General features: G+C 34.1%; 1 protein-coding gene across 1 annotated transcript in view; it reads right to left on the bottom strand.

Annotated features, from left to right (window-relative positions):
* LOC129222306 (myosin-10-like) overlaps positions 1 to 15843 on the bottom strand; it is a 55772-nt gene that overhangs the window by 8594 nt on the left and 31335 nt on the right. The window contains exons 12-16 of the mRNA XM_054856792.1: positions 10733 to 10933; positions 8278 to 8328; positions 8025 to 8141; positions 2993 to 3130; positions 1621 to 1728 (exon numbers count right to left, since the gene is read on the bottom strand). Coding sequence (XP_054712767.1) covers positions 1621 to 1728; positions 2993 to 3130; positions 8025 to 8141; positions 8278 to 8328; positions 10733 to 10933 — 615 coding nt within the window. The remainder of the gene's footprint in view (positions 1 to 1620; positions 1729 to 2992; positions 3131 to 8024; positions 8142 to 8277; positions 8329 to 10732; positions 10934 to 15843) is intronic.

Here is a 15843-nt window from a genome sequence, read left to right as displayed (position 1 = left end):
ATTTGAACTATTTTTTGTTCAATTTTGAACAGTTCAAAAAACTTAACATTAGTGCCTACGGGGAAATTCAAGGCAATTCAAACTGTGAGGCGAATTTGCTTCAAACAAATTTTGCAGGAAAAAGCTTTTGATGAAAAACTTGTATATAAAATATCTTTTTGATTTGAACAATTTTCCGTTCAATTTCGAACAGTTCAAATCCCTTAACATTAGCACCTACGTGGAAACTGAAAGTCAATGCAGATTCCATACTTGAAGGCAGATTTACTTCAAACAAATTTTGTTGGAAATAGCTCTTGACGACAAACTCTAGACTCTGACTCCGAGAATTTAGGGGCACCTGACTCCGACTCCAACTGCTGTGTCCAACAATTAATCAGACTCTGACTCCCCAACTTCGACTCTGACTCCCCAACTTCGACTCTGACTTCGTAGCTTTGGTAAAAATTTATACACGGAGGACATATGACTGACTCCGATTCTTGGATATTCGACTCCGACTCCTTTATCCCAGAATGAGATTGACTCCAACTCTGACTCCGAAGCTATGATTTTAACTGTGATTTATTGTTGATATGACTTGTTTTTATTTTCATGCTAAAGTTTTAATTTAGGCATTCAGTTTTCGACAAATAAACTCAAAGTCATTTATGTTTCTACATAAAGATATGCGCAGACGATCTTTTTTTTTCTTTTTTACAATGAAAATTTTTTCTTTAAGTTGACATTTTAATGTTTTTATTTATTTTGGTAAGAGCATTAATTTATTTAAAAATATTTTTGGCAACAGGAGAAAAAGAAACGATTTTTTTTTGTTGATATGATGTATTTATTTTAATGAGCATATTAATTTTAATCATTATTTTTTCATTTTGAGAGCTGTTCAAGAATTTTTTTAATGGAAAAAAAGTGTATTAGCTGCTTTGTTTAAAAGGTGCTGCTATTTATTATTATTTTTTTTTTTTTTTTTAGATGAGTGAAGAATATTTTATTCCTAGAAATCAGCTTAAAATATTTAAAAAATATGTTTGAAACAATTTGAGATTTTAGCTATTTTTGAGAATATTGATCAGGTACTAGAAAGTAGTATGAGTACATGGGAAAGTAGGCTCGTTTAGTTCTAGATGGAACTTCTTGTTCAACATGTTTTGCAATTTTCTTGAAACTATTACTAGGACAGCACTTCTATAGTTGGGGCAAACATAACCTGGGGCAACATTGTGTATACTGCAATATTACATGGTAGTATTACGGCGCTGTCAGGTTATGTTTGCTCCAATTATAGTAAAGCAACTTTCAATTTTAAAGGATAAAAACTTTAGACTGGATACTATTCCACTTGAATAATTTCCCCTATGCAGACATTCAATAAAATTCAAAATACTTCAGTTTTATCCATTAACCCTCTTAAAGGTAGGACCATGTTCACTGAATGTTAAACTCCATAGATCAGCCCAAGTATACTCAGGCTTACTGTCAGGATGATCTTTAATAATTTTAAAAAATGCTTGCTATTTTCTTTCGTGGGCACATAAAAAAAAAATAATTAAAAAGAGTGCTTTAATTAAAAAAACTAGCACCACAAAAGAAAAATAAGTTCAAGTAATAAAAAGGAGTTACTTTTTGAGCATGTTGAAATGCTGCACTACTTTCATCAGTTTCAGTAGTTTTGAAAGATATTCCATGCTGAATTGCTTCAGCTTTATTAAGTTCAATGTCTTTAAGAACCTTAAAAAAATGCATTTAATTAAAATTCTTGCAAAAAAAAATTACTAACAATATGGTTTTTTTGTAACAAATCATATTAAATACAATAAAAATATTAAATGAAAGACAAAGTGACACCAAGGATTGGTTTCTATAATATTATGAATATAATGCAATTAGTAAACATTTTTTGATAAATTAAATACAGGAAAGAATAATGGTTACATTATAAGGAAAAGAGCAAAAATAAAAATTTAAATATTTTAATAATTAAATCAGTACAAAGTAACCAGAGGCAAAACTGACCCAGACAAAAAAAATACCCCTAAAAAGTGCTAGATGCACATTAAAAAAGCAGGAACAGAATAAATGTGCAAGAGGAGTCGAAAGAAACAGCTGCCCTCCCTCTCCTCTTCAGAAAATTAATAATATTCCTAATATTGTTAGTTTTGAATGTCAATTAACAAATTATGGTAAATTATTCCAAAACATGTGAAAACTGCGATTAAAAGCATTCTGCTAGACACTTTCTTGACAAATTTTGTAATTGCTGTATGTGGCGAATGTTTTGTAGTGTTTTTGGTTGAGGATCATAATGAAAATTTTCATTTCTTTTGTTTATTCGCACTCCTTCGCGTGCCTTTGCTTCCTTTTCTTTGCTTCTTGCATCTGAAACCACCTGCTTGCTGTGGTCTGAACATTGCCTTTGGTTCATTTCTTGTTAAACATCCCAGTAAAGATATTTCTGTATTGGAAAGAATTCAAAGAAGGGTTACTAGACTTGTAAGTGGACTTTCAGACTTAGACTATGATAATAGGCTTAATATGTATAGCCTGGAGCAAAAGAGAGTCATCGGAGACATGATTCATTTGATTAAATTTACCAAAATGAAAGATGTTAATGGGTTAAATTTTCTCACGGAAAACAGGACGAGGGGACATTATTTAAAACTATTCAAATTTCAGGCTAACCTGGAAATTAGGAAAAATTACTTCTTTAGTAGGGTCGTGGGCACTTGGAACAGCTTACCAGAAGAGGTGGTAATGAGCAAGGGCGTAGATAGTTTTAAGAGGGCCACTTATCTTCACTGGGGATTGCAAATTGACTAGGACCAGGCTAGCTGGGCCCAGAACCTGTTGCTGGTTGTCACATTTGTATTTTTATTTGTATAACTCCACAAATACATTTCTAATCATTCAAAAACACCAAAACTCTGGATTGACCCAAAACAGTTTTGCCTTTGATAAACATTGCTGAATTTTAAAAGTTTTAGAGCTACCGGACCTTTTTCAGATGGCTGACTTCCACATCAAACAGCTCTAGAAGTTTGTTTGGCACTTCAGACTTGGAGGGTAAGCTTCCAAGCAAAGGTATACGAGCTGGATTATTTTTAATGATTTCTTCAGTGCGGAAAGATGTATCCTACAAAAGCATGACAGTTTAAAATTTCATCATTAATTTCATATTTACTGTAGATGCACACACATATACATATATAGACAAATATTACAAACGAGAAAAACGCCCGTCATGGTATGACAGGTGAAAATTGCTTCTACATCTCAGTGGTGTTCCCATAGGGTATACTCCATATATGCGGTATACTCTCAAACATTTTTTAAATGTATAGCATATTCCCTCAAGCTTCAAAATTTTTCATATTACATGTGAAAACATGACACATGAAAATGATCGCATACACAAATTGGGCGCAATGGATTACTGGGAGTGTACCCTCAGAAAAACTGACAGGAAAATCAACTGTTCAACATTTGAATGTAGCAACTGCCTGTTTGGTGATATTTTGATAGTTGAAGTTGAAATTTTAACCCTAACTCCAGTGGATTAACCCCAAAAATTCAGTAGATAGCATTAATTGTTGACCATTTTTATGTTTCTTCACTATTGTATGACAGTACAGTAGACCCTTGTTTTACGCTGCGGTTACGTTCCACGGAAATGCCGCGTAAATCGTAACCACGTTGAGACCTAATATTAGTGTTAAAATAGGAGTTTCGTTCCGTAGATAACAAAATACTTCATTCTAGTGATGACTAATTTTATAAAAAGTTTAATGTGTACTTATATCGACTTTTATGCACAACATGCATAAAGAAAACATAAATTAATTTCGTGTTCTGTTTATAAAGAAGAGCTGGCTATGATAGTCTTTTGGCAGTCATTAAGAATTTTTCTCTGGAATTCTTTGCAGAGCATAAACGCATCCATGATCACTTGCGTCATTTCCATGATAGAATCTTCCTTCACTAACAAACCAGAAAGATCATTTCTATTGTCTAGGAATGGCTCAAAATTTTCAATGTGAACGTTTTTGGTTGTGGGTCACTGCCGTCAGTATCCTTGTTGCATTTGGTCTCCTTTGTCACTCCTAAGAGCTCTTCTTCCAGTGAGTTCTGAACTGTGTGAGTTGAATAACTTTACTTTTGGAAAGAGCTCTAAAACCAATTGCATAAAATGTCTCCAGTGGCCCAAGCTTGATTATTAGCATGCCAAAATGCAGTTGATTATGCATAATCTACAATCTTTAGGAGTTTGGATTTTGAAAGAGGGGAGAATTTAATCTGTGTTTGAATTGTGTGTGTGTGTGTGCTGCATCCGTGTAAAACCGAAACTCATCCGCGTGAAATAAAACAAAGGTGTCAAATCTTAACCGCGTATAATCCAAACTGCAAAAATAAACCCGCGTAAAACGAGGGTCTACTGTATTATAAGTAAAACTGCCAAATTGCCGGATCCAGTTTAGCCCTGTCAAAATAAAACATTTCTCTGCATGTCAGATAGTACCAAAAAATATTATCAAATTATTATGCTGTGGCACAAGTTTCATTATTGATGCCGTCAGCATTATTCAAACATTCGCTATTATATATATGAGGATTATTAGTCAAAGTTACCCTAAGTGGCTGAATAATTTTGAATCAAGTTTAGAATTCATTTTAAACTGGTTATAATTTTTTTTTTTAATTTTCTGTAGGTACAAATAAAATACTTATAAGCTTTTCCCCAGTTTTACACCAAAAGATACAGGGGTACTATTCAAATATGAGTAGAGCAGTTAAAACCAAATAAATTGTGGATAACTGTTACTGTGGATAGTATATCTTAAAGACCTCTTTCTTTGAACCTTGTGTATCAATTGATGAATTTGTGTACTGGAACTTTTATAAGATGTCTGTCAGTGTGTCACACACTTTAAAATGCACAAGCTGCTTCTACCTCCACTGGTCATTAGTGCTGGAATGACCAGTGGGAAGAGCACTGGTCATTCTTTTTAAAGGACCTCCATAACTTTTCAAATCATCCCTGTTGTAACTCATCAAATCATGTTTCATAGCTACAGCACTTTTTTTTTTTTTTTGCCGACAGAATATGTATTTTGAAATCCATAAAAATCATGATTCACACAAATTAGTGTTTTGTACTTAACTGCGTGTGATTACAACCATTTTTTTGAGCAATCATGATTGCTTATTGCTTTCATTTGACTGTTTTGATGTCCTATCATTTTATTTTCCCGCCAGCATCTTCCACACATCACCGTCGACCGGCTCAGCACAATGCTGCTCCTATAGCGAAAACCGTCTCCAGGTTACCTTCATATCCTACACACACGCGCATACATACACGCAGGAACACACACACTCAAACACATATGCACACATACAGACACCTACACACACAACTACCCACACACTCATGCCTGCATACAGACACATACACATTCCCCCCCCCCCCCAGACACATACACATTAGGGTGGGCCGAAAAAACTTTTTTTGGAAATCTGTTTTTGGATAGTGCGGAAAAGTTGCTATATGGACCCGTTATTATCCATAAAAAATTTCGCTAAATTTGTTTAATATTTAGCCGGCGCTATTTGACTTTGAACAACTGAAAAAAGGACTAAAATGCACTTTTTTCAAAAAAAAAGGGGGGGGGGAGCAAAAATAAAAGTTTGAAGCTAGTTTCAACAAACATTAGAAGTATCTGTCAGTGCATTAGTTGAAATCCTCAAAGATTTTTGTACAATTCGTAGAATATTTAGCTACGCTCCTTTAAGACTAAAACATTGGAAAAATGAAAAAAAAAAAAAAAAAAAAGAAAAAAAAATTAAAAGTAGTTTCGAAATATGTAAGTACTGAAATGTTACGCAATACGTTACCTAGAAAAAAGTGAAAATTCAATCAATTTTATGCGACATTTGTACGCCAATTTTAAAAAATGCACACACTCAAATAAAAAATAGTTACATAAGATGCTAATTTTTTAATGTTTGGTTCCAGTAGTTTCTTCGGGATAATAAACGGCGCTCAACTACTTCTATTATTCCTAAGATTATTTTATAGCTATTTTATATATATTTGACAAATAGAGTCCTTGAGTATTAAAAAAATATGAATCCTCTGAAGTCCTTTAAACTGATTAATGAATTGAACGCAAGTATTCTTCTTTAAGAAATGCTGTAATTCTACACTTCCACAGCTGGGAGTTAAGCAATTAAAGGGGTCCTCTCTTGCGTCCAATGTCCACAATGAGTTGCCACTGAGGCATCTTATACTGGAATTTGACGGTTGCACAAAGTGGCCACATTCATATTCTGGAGCTATCGAACAACTTCTTAGAGATTAAAAAAATCCGGTGGTCAAATTTGATTGCAATCTTCTGGTTTTGGACATGGAAGATATAAAAAATTTAAGTATTGAACAACAATATTTGTATAGAATCTGTCTTGCCGTAAAAGATGGTCAGTTGTCCTTCAAGCGTGGCTGACAGTAGCCCAGGCAAACTCAGTCAGTCGTGCGCGATGGCTGACAACTGCAAACCATTTGTTACGCTTGTATATAGGCACTCCAACTCCATCAGAAAATCTTACAATACTTGTAAAGTATGTAATGTTAGTTTATGCTCCAATGTGGTTTGAAATAAAAATAAAACCGAACTGCCAGTACGGCGCCAAACATTTTTGGAAAATGATTTCTCTTGGAAGGCAGTTTCCAGACAACGTTAAGGAGATAATTTTCAAAGTTCTCTCAAGTAATGCATATTTCGCTCATCCTGAACAGCTACTGTTGACAATGTTGTTTGACTCAAGAAAATACATTCGGGAATTAGCTCTTAGGCGCATTCTAAACTCTAGAAATAAGAAGACGAAGAGCTCGGATGGTGTACGATTTTTTGTGCATCCTAAACTCAATTTTGAAGCCGTTGATTATGTTGATTTAGTTGATTAGGCAAACTGTGTTGTAACAGAACCAACTCTTACAATGCATCTAAAAGACCAACAATGGAAAGAAATGTGCAAGGAACATTCTACAGAGTTTACTTTCGAGAAATTTCCCTGTCACACGCAAGCTGTGAAACATTGTGTGAAACTAATAACCGAAGCTGCAATAAAAGTTTGTGGTGAAACTGCACGAGATGGATACATTCGTGCAAAACTTCATGCTAGGAAAGAACTTGATAACAAGGGACAATATTATTCCAAAAAATAATATTCATTATGCATGAGGTATTATAAATCAAATTTGAAGATTTCTTTTTTAAAATTTTGTTATCTATATATGTAATTCTAGAAAATGTATGATGCATTTGCGTGATAATAATTACTATGATTAATAGTGCTATTTAATTAATAAGTCTATGATTTCATTTTGTAAAATAATTTTCACATTGGTTTTTAAAGAAATTCAATATTTTTTCATTTTTCTCCAATTTTTGATGTCAGAAAGGAGCGGTTAAATGCTCATTAAAATCAATGAAACATTTTTGGGCTCGAACTGGCTTATTATATAACATTTTCGGTGCATTCCAGCAAAATATTTGGAATTTAGTTTTTTTTTTAAAATTTCGACAAAAATTCATTTTTCTCTTTTTTTACGGTTTTTCAATGTCAAATAGCGCCGGCTAGATATTTTTTAATATCCAAGATATTTTTTGTGAGTGCTAACTAGCTCACTACGCAACTTTTGCGCGCTATCCAAAAATTGATTTCGAAAAAAAAAAATTTTCGGCTTATTTCGGCCCACCCTAATACACATTCCCGCCCCCCCATGCACAAACACTCATACACACAACTACCCACACACTCATACCTGCATGCAGACACAAACACACATACCTACACACATACCCCCCCACACACACACGCACACTCGTGATTGAGAAAAACATAATTTGAATTCAAGATGTCAAAATTCAAATTAATTTTTATTTTATTTTATTTATTTATTTATTTATTTTTTTGGTTTCCCATAGAGACACTATGTGTAAACAAAAAAAGCACATGAATAAAATTACAGTGTAGACAGCAATTTTCTTCTTTTCAGGTCTTTCTAAAGAACACTTCAAAGATTTAACAAACATCTGAAACCTATTAACATCTGGAAATATTTCTTCATCACAAATTGCAGAATCCTGTAATAAACATATATTTACTTCAGCTATAATTTTAAAAGCATGGAACATTCAATGATTATGCAAAATATGATCAAATGAAGCAGAGTCTCAAAAGATAACAATATTAATTAGGTAACAAAGAATAAAATATTACATCTTTCACTGAGACAGTTCCAGAAACTGCAAATTCCATTGCTTTTGATTTCTATATAAAAAAAAGGTAAAAGAAAATAAATTACTGACAATGAAAGTATACCAAATTGCTAAACTAAAATGAGTCCAGATGAAAAATAAATATTTGCATTATAAGCTTTTTAATTAAAAAACTAGATTCTTCAGCATATTAAAATGTGTAATGCAGTGAACCATAAAAGTTGTATAAGATGATCCTTACAATTGTGAAGTAATTTTCTGAAAATAAATAAATAAATAAACCTACACGCTAGCATGTCAATTAAGAGTTAGTATATATGTTACAGTGAAACCTCTCCGAGCAGCCACCTCTCTTAAAGGCCACTTTTTTGCGGCATGTATTTTTAGCCCATAGACTTAATGTAGTTCAAAGAGGAGTATTCTTATTGGCTTTTAACGAATTCTGATAATTTTGGAGCAAAAATGTCACTCATGTTAATTTTATTAGTTGGTCACTGTGTACATGTAATCTGGGTTGCAAACAACACTGTCTGTCGGAGATCATTTTATGAATCTCAAACTACATATTGAAATTCTGAGCAATATGAATGTGAAAAATCGGGGAGAGAATTAATAGAGTATGATTTCAAATTATTTCCTTTCAAGCACGAATCAGCAATGGACAGCTGTGATAGTTAAACTGCCGACTGAGAGAAACATTTTCCGGTTAAAAAGTCAGCGAAAATAAGTGGGTTTCAATCAAATCTATTATTAGTTTGGAATTGGTTTAAATTATGTAATCAGTTCGATGTGTGTAATTAACTTCTTTTGAGCAAATACATTTTTATGCCTTCAGGCTCTAATTCGGCCTCTGACAATCAATTTGTTTTCTGTAATCATGAGCAGACTAAACAAGTCATCGAAGATTTGGATGCAATGACAAATAAATTGGTTTGAGCAATTTATTTATCATTTTGAATTGAAAAACATTTTGAATTCAATTTTAAAAACAATTGTTGGAGAAGATTAAAAACCCAAGTCACAAATTGTATCCTTTCTTCGAAAAATGTAAACTATAACTAAATAATATACTATTTCCCTTTTAGAACAGTCTCAAACTTTATTCTATGTATTAGACTTGCTTATATTGTGTATTATTGCAACTGTAATGAAAACTTTTTAAAGTGGCCATCCCCTCTCAACAAACGAAATTTTGCGGAAGAGAGGGGTGGCCGCTCAGAGAGGTTTCACTATGTCATGAAAGATTGAAATTGGGGAATGTTGACTTTTACCAGTGATTCACTGGAAATATTCACAGCAATTTACCAATGACTTTGGTACACGAATACTGATATTGACATTAATCATATTTCTTGACTTTCGGGGTCTGACAAAGACTGGGGCGACTAGTTTATTTAGAACAAGAATCTTTCTGAAGCCATGTTACACTGAATTTGCCTATAAACTCAGAGCAATAATTTTGTCTAGCACCTAAAGAATTTTCCTAGCTCCTCAGAATGGCTTTGTCAGTTTCTGCATGTATACAACCTGTCACCATGTAACCAGCAAGACCTTTATTTTTTTCAACCATTAGTCTTAGATTCACACTTCCAATTGTAAAAATGGTTAAAATAAGATGCAGAGGTGAGATATGAAAAATTTGAAGTTAGAAAATCATTTAGTGCAAAAATACGAAATCTAACTTTTATATGGTCCTGAAGTGCCTTACGTGACATTGGGAGAAATCACAAGCATGGATAAACAATTCAAACACACACAAAAGTTTGATATTAGTTTTCCCAATATTCACTGAGGTATGAAAAGCTGGGTTTCATGACTTATACCACTTTACACTCCCACTCCATTATACATTTTGGGGGGAAATATGGCGATTAACAAGCATTCAAAAATACATACTGTGCATAAAGTGCTAATTTTGAAATTTATCAAGCTTTTGTAGGGTTTTTCATTTTTTCAACAGCAATGAAATATATAAATATTTTGTTTTTTAATTCGACAACATATTGTTCTTTTAAAAGGATGATATGTTCCGATCTGGTCTTCTGGACTAATTTTTTTAATCTGGACTAATTTTAAACTCAAATGTACTCTTGAATTTTGGTTGCAATCAATTGGAATATTTTGTGTAGGTACTATTTTTTAATGAAGATTACTTTTTTAAATGCAATGTAGGAAACTTGGGAACCATATAAAAAGTTAGATTTGCATTTTTTCACTAACTGAGCATTTTACTGAGTGTGAAGCTCTGAGGAACATTTAAATTACTTGTAAATGTTTTGGAATTTAATTGAATATATTTTGAATGGAAAATTTATAATTTTTTACTATAGTGATATATTTACAAAGTTGTTAGTCTACTTCCTAGACATGCTTGACTTTTTCAACATAAATATATTTAACATTAATACGCTTATTGTGTGAAGCCTATGCAAAAATTAATTCTGACTCATAAGTACCTCTTTTCGAGCATACTCTGAAAGGACATCTTCCAATTTTTCTTCAGAAACTTTTATGATATCATCTAATTCCATTTTCATGTTTGAAACAGATTTTTCCACATCTTTCTTTTTTGATTGCTTCATCATTGCTATATCTTCCTCTTTTATCACAAGGATAACATCCATAAACTTTTCTAGCATTACAGTAATTCTTTTCTCCTGAAAAGTGATTGGAAATAAATATATATAAATGCAATGAAAATGAGTGACGTTTGGTTGAAGAAAAAAAAAAGATAAATGTAATTCAAAAATGAACAGCATTTCTAAACATAGAACATACGGAGGAATCAAATGCAGAATTGGATAATATCTCATTGAAACGCTCTGATTTATTAACTGAATGACTTTGAAGATCAGGAAATAAAAAGAACTACAACAACATCCTCAATCGAGATAACATTTCTAAGGATAAAATGAGATGAATTTAACAAAAAATTTTTAAATTTCAAGTGCAGCAGCCCATACTCCCAAAAATATGGAAACTATACAGGGTGCTCCGTTTTAACTTGCGAGACCTTTATTTTTGCAACCGTTAGTCCTAGACGTATACTTCCAATTGTAAAAATGTTCCAAATCATATGCAGAGTTAAGTTATTGAAAGTTTGAAGCAAAAATAAAAATGAGTCAAAAAATACAAAACTTAACTTTTTATATGAGCCCTAGGTCCCCTAACTAATATTTAGAGAAATAATCTCCATTGAAAACTATTACTGACACAAAAAAACTTAAGATTTGTGCAACCAGAACTCAAGAAGGTATTCCAGTTCAAAGTTTTAAGGGACCATACAGAAGACGAGATTGTATTCTTGAAGTGTTTTTTGCATTTTTTCGGAGCTAAGCCTAACATGTGGTGATCTCCTGGTTTTTGATCTTGTGTGCTTTATTGGGTGTAGCAACTCTGTTTATTTACTGCTGTTTTTAGTATTTATTCTGTGTTTTTTTGCATTTTTATCTTTCTGTTTTAACTTTTGGAACATATTCACTGAGTAGAAATGGGTGTTATATGCATTATGAAAGAGGTAAAGAGTGGGAAGGGGGACAGGTGGATCTCTTGTGATTTATGTCATATGTTCTGCCTGTATAAGGGGGAAAATGAGTCTGTTTTTGAGGAGGATTATATTTGCACTAAATGTGCTGAACTCTCAGACTTAAGACTTAAGATGCTAGTTTTGGAAGCCCAGTTAGCATTAGGGTGTAGGCCAGTTGTAGAGGGTATAAATGTTCCAGAGATTCAGGGGGAAGTTTCAAATGAGGAGTTAGATTGGGAAACTAAGGGTGTAATTTTGGGGGACTCTATGGTAAGGGAGGTGGGTAACACAGTTGGGAGAGTAAAGCGTAAGGTGGCTAGGTGTTGTTTACCAGGGGCTCGGGTAAAAGACGTTAATATGGTTGCTGAAAAGAAGGGAGTATTGAATAAGGAGGACATGGTTACTTTGTGGGTGGGAACAAATGATGTAGGCCACAGTAAAAATGAGGAGTTTTCTAGGGAATGGGAATCCCTGTTGGATAAAGCAACCAGCTTTTCGACGAATGTCCAAGTGGTTGGTTTGCTTCCCAGGTATGGAGTGCATAGGAGCTGGCTAAATCAACGTGCGAGGTGTATGAACTTGCTACTGAAGTCAATTTGCGAAAAGCGCAGTATCAGGTTCATTGATGTATGGAGTCATTGTAAACGGGATTGGATTGCTAGGGATGGCCTGCATCTGAGCTCTACAGGGGTCAAAATGGTTAGTGGATTAATTTTAAGGGCTTCGGAGTCAAAAAACTAAGTTGGAATGGGGGGCATGGTTCAAGCATCAGGTATCGAGAGAATGAAATTTTTTTGGGTATTGCTAGAAATGGAAATAAAGTGACGAACAAGAGTAGTAATGTTAACAATTGTAATTTAGGAAATTTCAGGGTGTTAAATAAAAGCAACTTAGGCATGCTTAAAGTTTTCTATACCAATGCTCGCAGTATTAGGAACAAGATGGATGAATTGAAAAGCATAGTTATGGATGAGAAGTTGGATGTTATTGGAATTACAGAGACATGGGCTACCGAATCTGATGCAGAGTTATTACATATTGCTGGGTATAATTTGTTCAGACAGGATAGAGTAGGTAAAAGAGGTTGTGGGGTTTTATTTTATGTTAGAGACAATTTTATTTGCAATGAATTGGTCTTAAATGATAAGCCTACTGATATTGATATGGTTTGGCTGGAGTTGATGAGCAGTAAGGGCAAAAAGCTACGCTTTGGAAACATTTATAGGCCACCTAATTCAAATCAGGGACAAGATGAACAGATGTACCGTATTATTAGTGACATGTCCAGTAAGGGATCCGTTATCATAATGGGGGATTTCAATTTTCCGGGTATTGATTGGAATAATTTTTACCCTGGTAATGGCAAAGAAGAGGAATTTTTAAAAGTAATTGGTGACTGTTTCTTAGATCAAGTTGTAACTCAGGGAACTCGAGAGGAGGCGATTTTGGATCTAGTTTTTTGTGACATAGGTAGTTTTGTTCAGGGGTTGAGTGTAGGGGAGCATATTGGAGATAGTGATCATAACAGCATTAGGTTCCGGGTTAAATTTGAAGTGTGCAAAGATGATAATTTTAGGTTTGTGCCCAATTTCAGAAACACTGATTTTGTTGCACTTAGGCAGAGCTTGAAAGAGGTTTTTTCGTCAGGGTTGGAAAATAGCGACGTAGATCAGCAGTGGACGGAATTTAAGGATAAACTTGCTAAAACCGTTGGGGACTATGTTCCATTTAGGAGAAAAGGTGTTAGTACCAAAATTTGGCCCATGTGGTTCTCCAGGGAGACTAAAGAAGCTCTCAATTATAAGCAAGCCACTTTTCGTAAGTTTAAAGAAACTGGGCAGAGTGCGGAGAGGCTCCAGTATTGTAAGGCAAGGCGAAATTTTAAGTATTTGGTACGGATTTAGAAAAGGGAATTGGAGCAAAGGCTGGCAGATGACATTGATGGGAACCCTAAGAGGTTTTTTGCTTACGCTAATTCTGGGAAAGCTCGAAACAGTCAAATTGGGCCTTTGGTTGATGAGTATGGAAATTTAATCCAAAACGATAGGGATATTGCAAATGTTCTAAATAACTTTTTTTCCAGTGTGTTTAACGATAACTGTATCTCAACAGTTGACACTAACAAGACACAAGCTATTATACAGCTTGAGGATTTTGTATTTTCCAGGGAGGAGGTTTTATTTCATTTGAAAAGGATTAAAGCAACTAAAGCTCCGGGACCTGATAATATTTATCCAAAAATTTTAATTGAATGTGCAGAGGAATTAGTGGATGTTATTTTGAATATTTTCAATGCTTCTTATAACTCGGGGACGGTGCCAGAGGACTGGAAGCTGGCTAACATAACGCCACTCTTCAAGAAGGGGTCTAAAGGTATTGCTGGGAATTATAGACCTGTAAGTTTGACTTCGGTGATTTGTAAGATTTTCGAAACTTTGATCAAAATTAGGATCATGATGTTCTTAGAGACTAATAGTCTGTTGACTAGTTTGCAGTATGGTTTCAGGAAAGGTAAATCCTGTACTACTAATTTATTGCATTTCTACGACAAGGTTACCTCAGCTTTAGATAACAAAAAATGTGTGGATGTTGTTTATATTGATTTTCAAAAAGCTTTTGACAAGGTACCGCATGTTGCTCTTCTCAGCAAATTAGCTGACATTGGAATAGGAGGAAAAACTTTACTTTGGGTTAGAAATTGGCTTACTGGTAGGAAGCAAAGAGTAGTTGTGAGAGGAAATCATTCTAATTGGAGTGATGTTTTAAGTGGGGTTCCTCAGGGATCAGTTTTAGGGCCTCTGTTGTTTATTATATTTATGAATGACATCAATGAAAATATTTCTGGAAGCATGAATTGTTTTGCTGACGATGTAAAAGTTATGGGGATTGTCGAAAATGAAGAACAAGTAAAACAGCTGCAAGAGGATTTAGATCATATTACTAAGTGGGCAGATAAATGGGGTATGGCAGTTAATGTAGGGAAATGTCAAGTGCTACACTTAGGTCATGGAAATAAGCGTATGAGATATCGTTTACAGGGTTCAGTCATAAATCAGGCAGAAAATGTTATGGATCTGGGTGTCTTTATAAATCAAGACTTCAAGTTTAGTCAACAGTGCAGTATTGCTAGTAACAAAGCCAACAAAATGCTTGGGTTCATCAATAGATCTATTTCAAACAAATCTAAGAAAGTTCTTCTGCCTTTATATAGGAGTTTAGTAAGACCTCATTTGGAGTATGCTGTTCAGTTTTGGTCGCCTTATCTGAAGAAAGATATTTTTGTATTGGAAAGGGTTCAAAGAAGGGTAACTAAATTAGTAAAGGGACTCTCAGATTTAGATACCAGACTTAATAGGCTTAACATGTATAGCCTGGAGCAAAGGAGAGTCAGAGGGGACATGATTCAGTTATTTAAATTTATCAAAATGAAAGATGTAAATGGATTAAATTTTTGCGGGAAAAGCAGGACAAGGGGTCATTGTTTTAAGCTATTTAAATCTCAGGCTAACTTGGAAATCAGGAAAAACTACTACTTTAGCAGGGTCGTGGGCACTTGGAATAGCTTACCGGAAGAGGCGGTAATGAGCAAGAGAGTGGATAGCTTTAAGAGGGCCATTGATCTTCATTGGGGACTAATTAATTGACTAGGACCAGCCTAGCTGGGCCCAGAGCCTGTTGCTGGTCGTCACATTTGTATTTGTATTTGTATTTGTATTGGGACTTATCACACTTTCGGAAGACTGACAGGTCGTCAAAGTAAGAAAAACAAGGTATTTATATTTTTCATTGCTATTCAAAAATAAATGCAAATATTATGCCGTGATATGCAAAAACACATGAGGAAACCCCGATCAATTTGAAAAACCACACTGTATGAACACATATAATTTTAAACACTTGTTAACTGTTATATTTCCCCCTAAAACGTCGAATGGAAAGTGGTGCAAGTCACAAAACACTGCGTTTCATATCTCAGTGAATATTGGTCAAAATAATTTCAAACTTTTTGTGTTGGAATTATTTTTCAATGGAGATTATTTC

Source organism: Uloborus diversus, chromosome 5 (genome assembly GCF_026930045.1).
Source record: "Uloborus diversus isolate 005 chromosome 5, Udiv.v.3.1, whole genome shotgun sequence".
Lineage (NCBI taxonomy): Eukaryota > Metazoa > Arthropoda > Arachnida > Araneae > Uloboridae > Uloborus > Uloborus diversus.
Note: the sequence above shows the minus strand (reverse complement) of the source record. Positions and strands in the feature narration are given on the sequence as shown.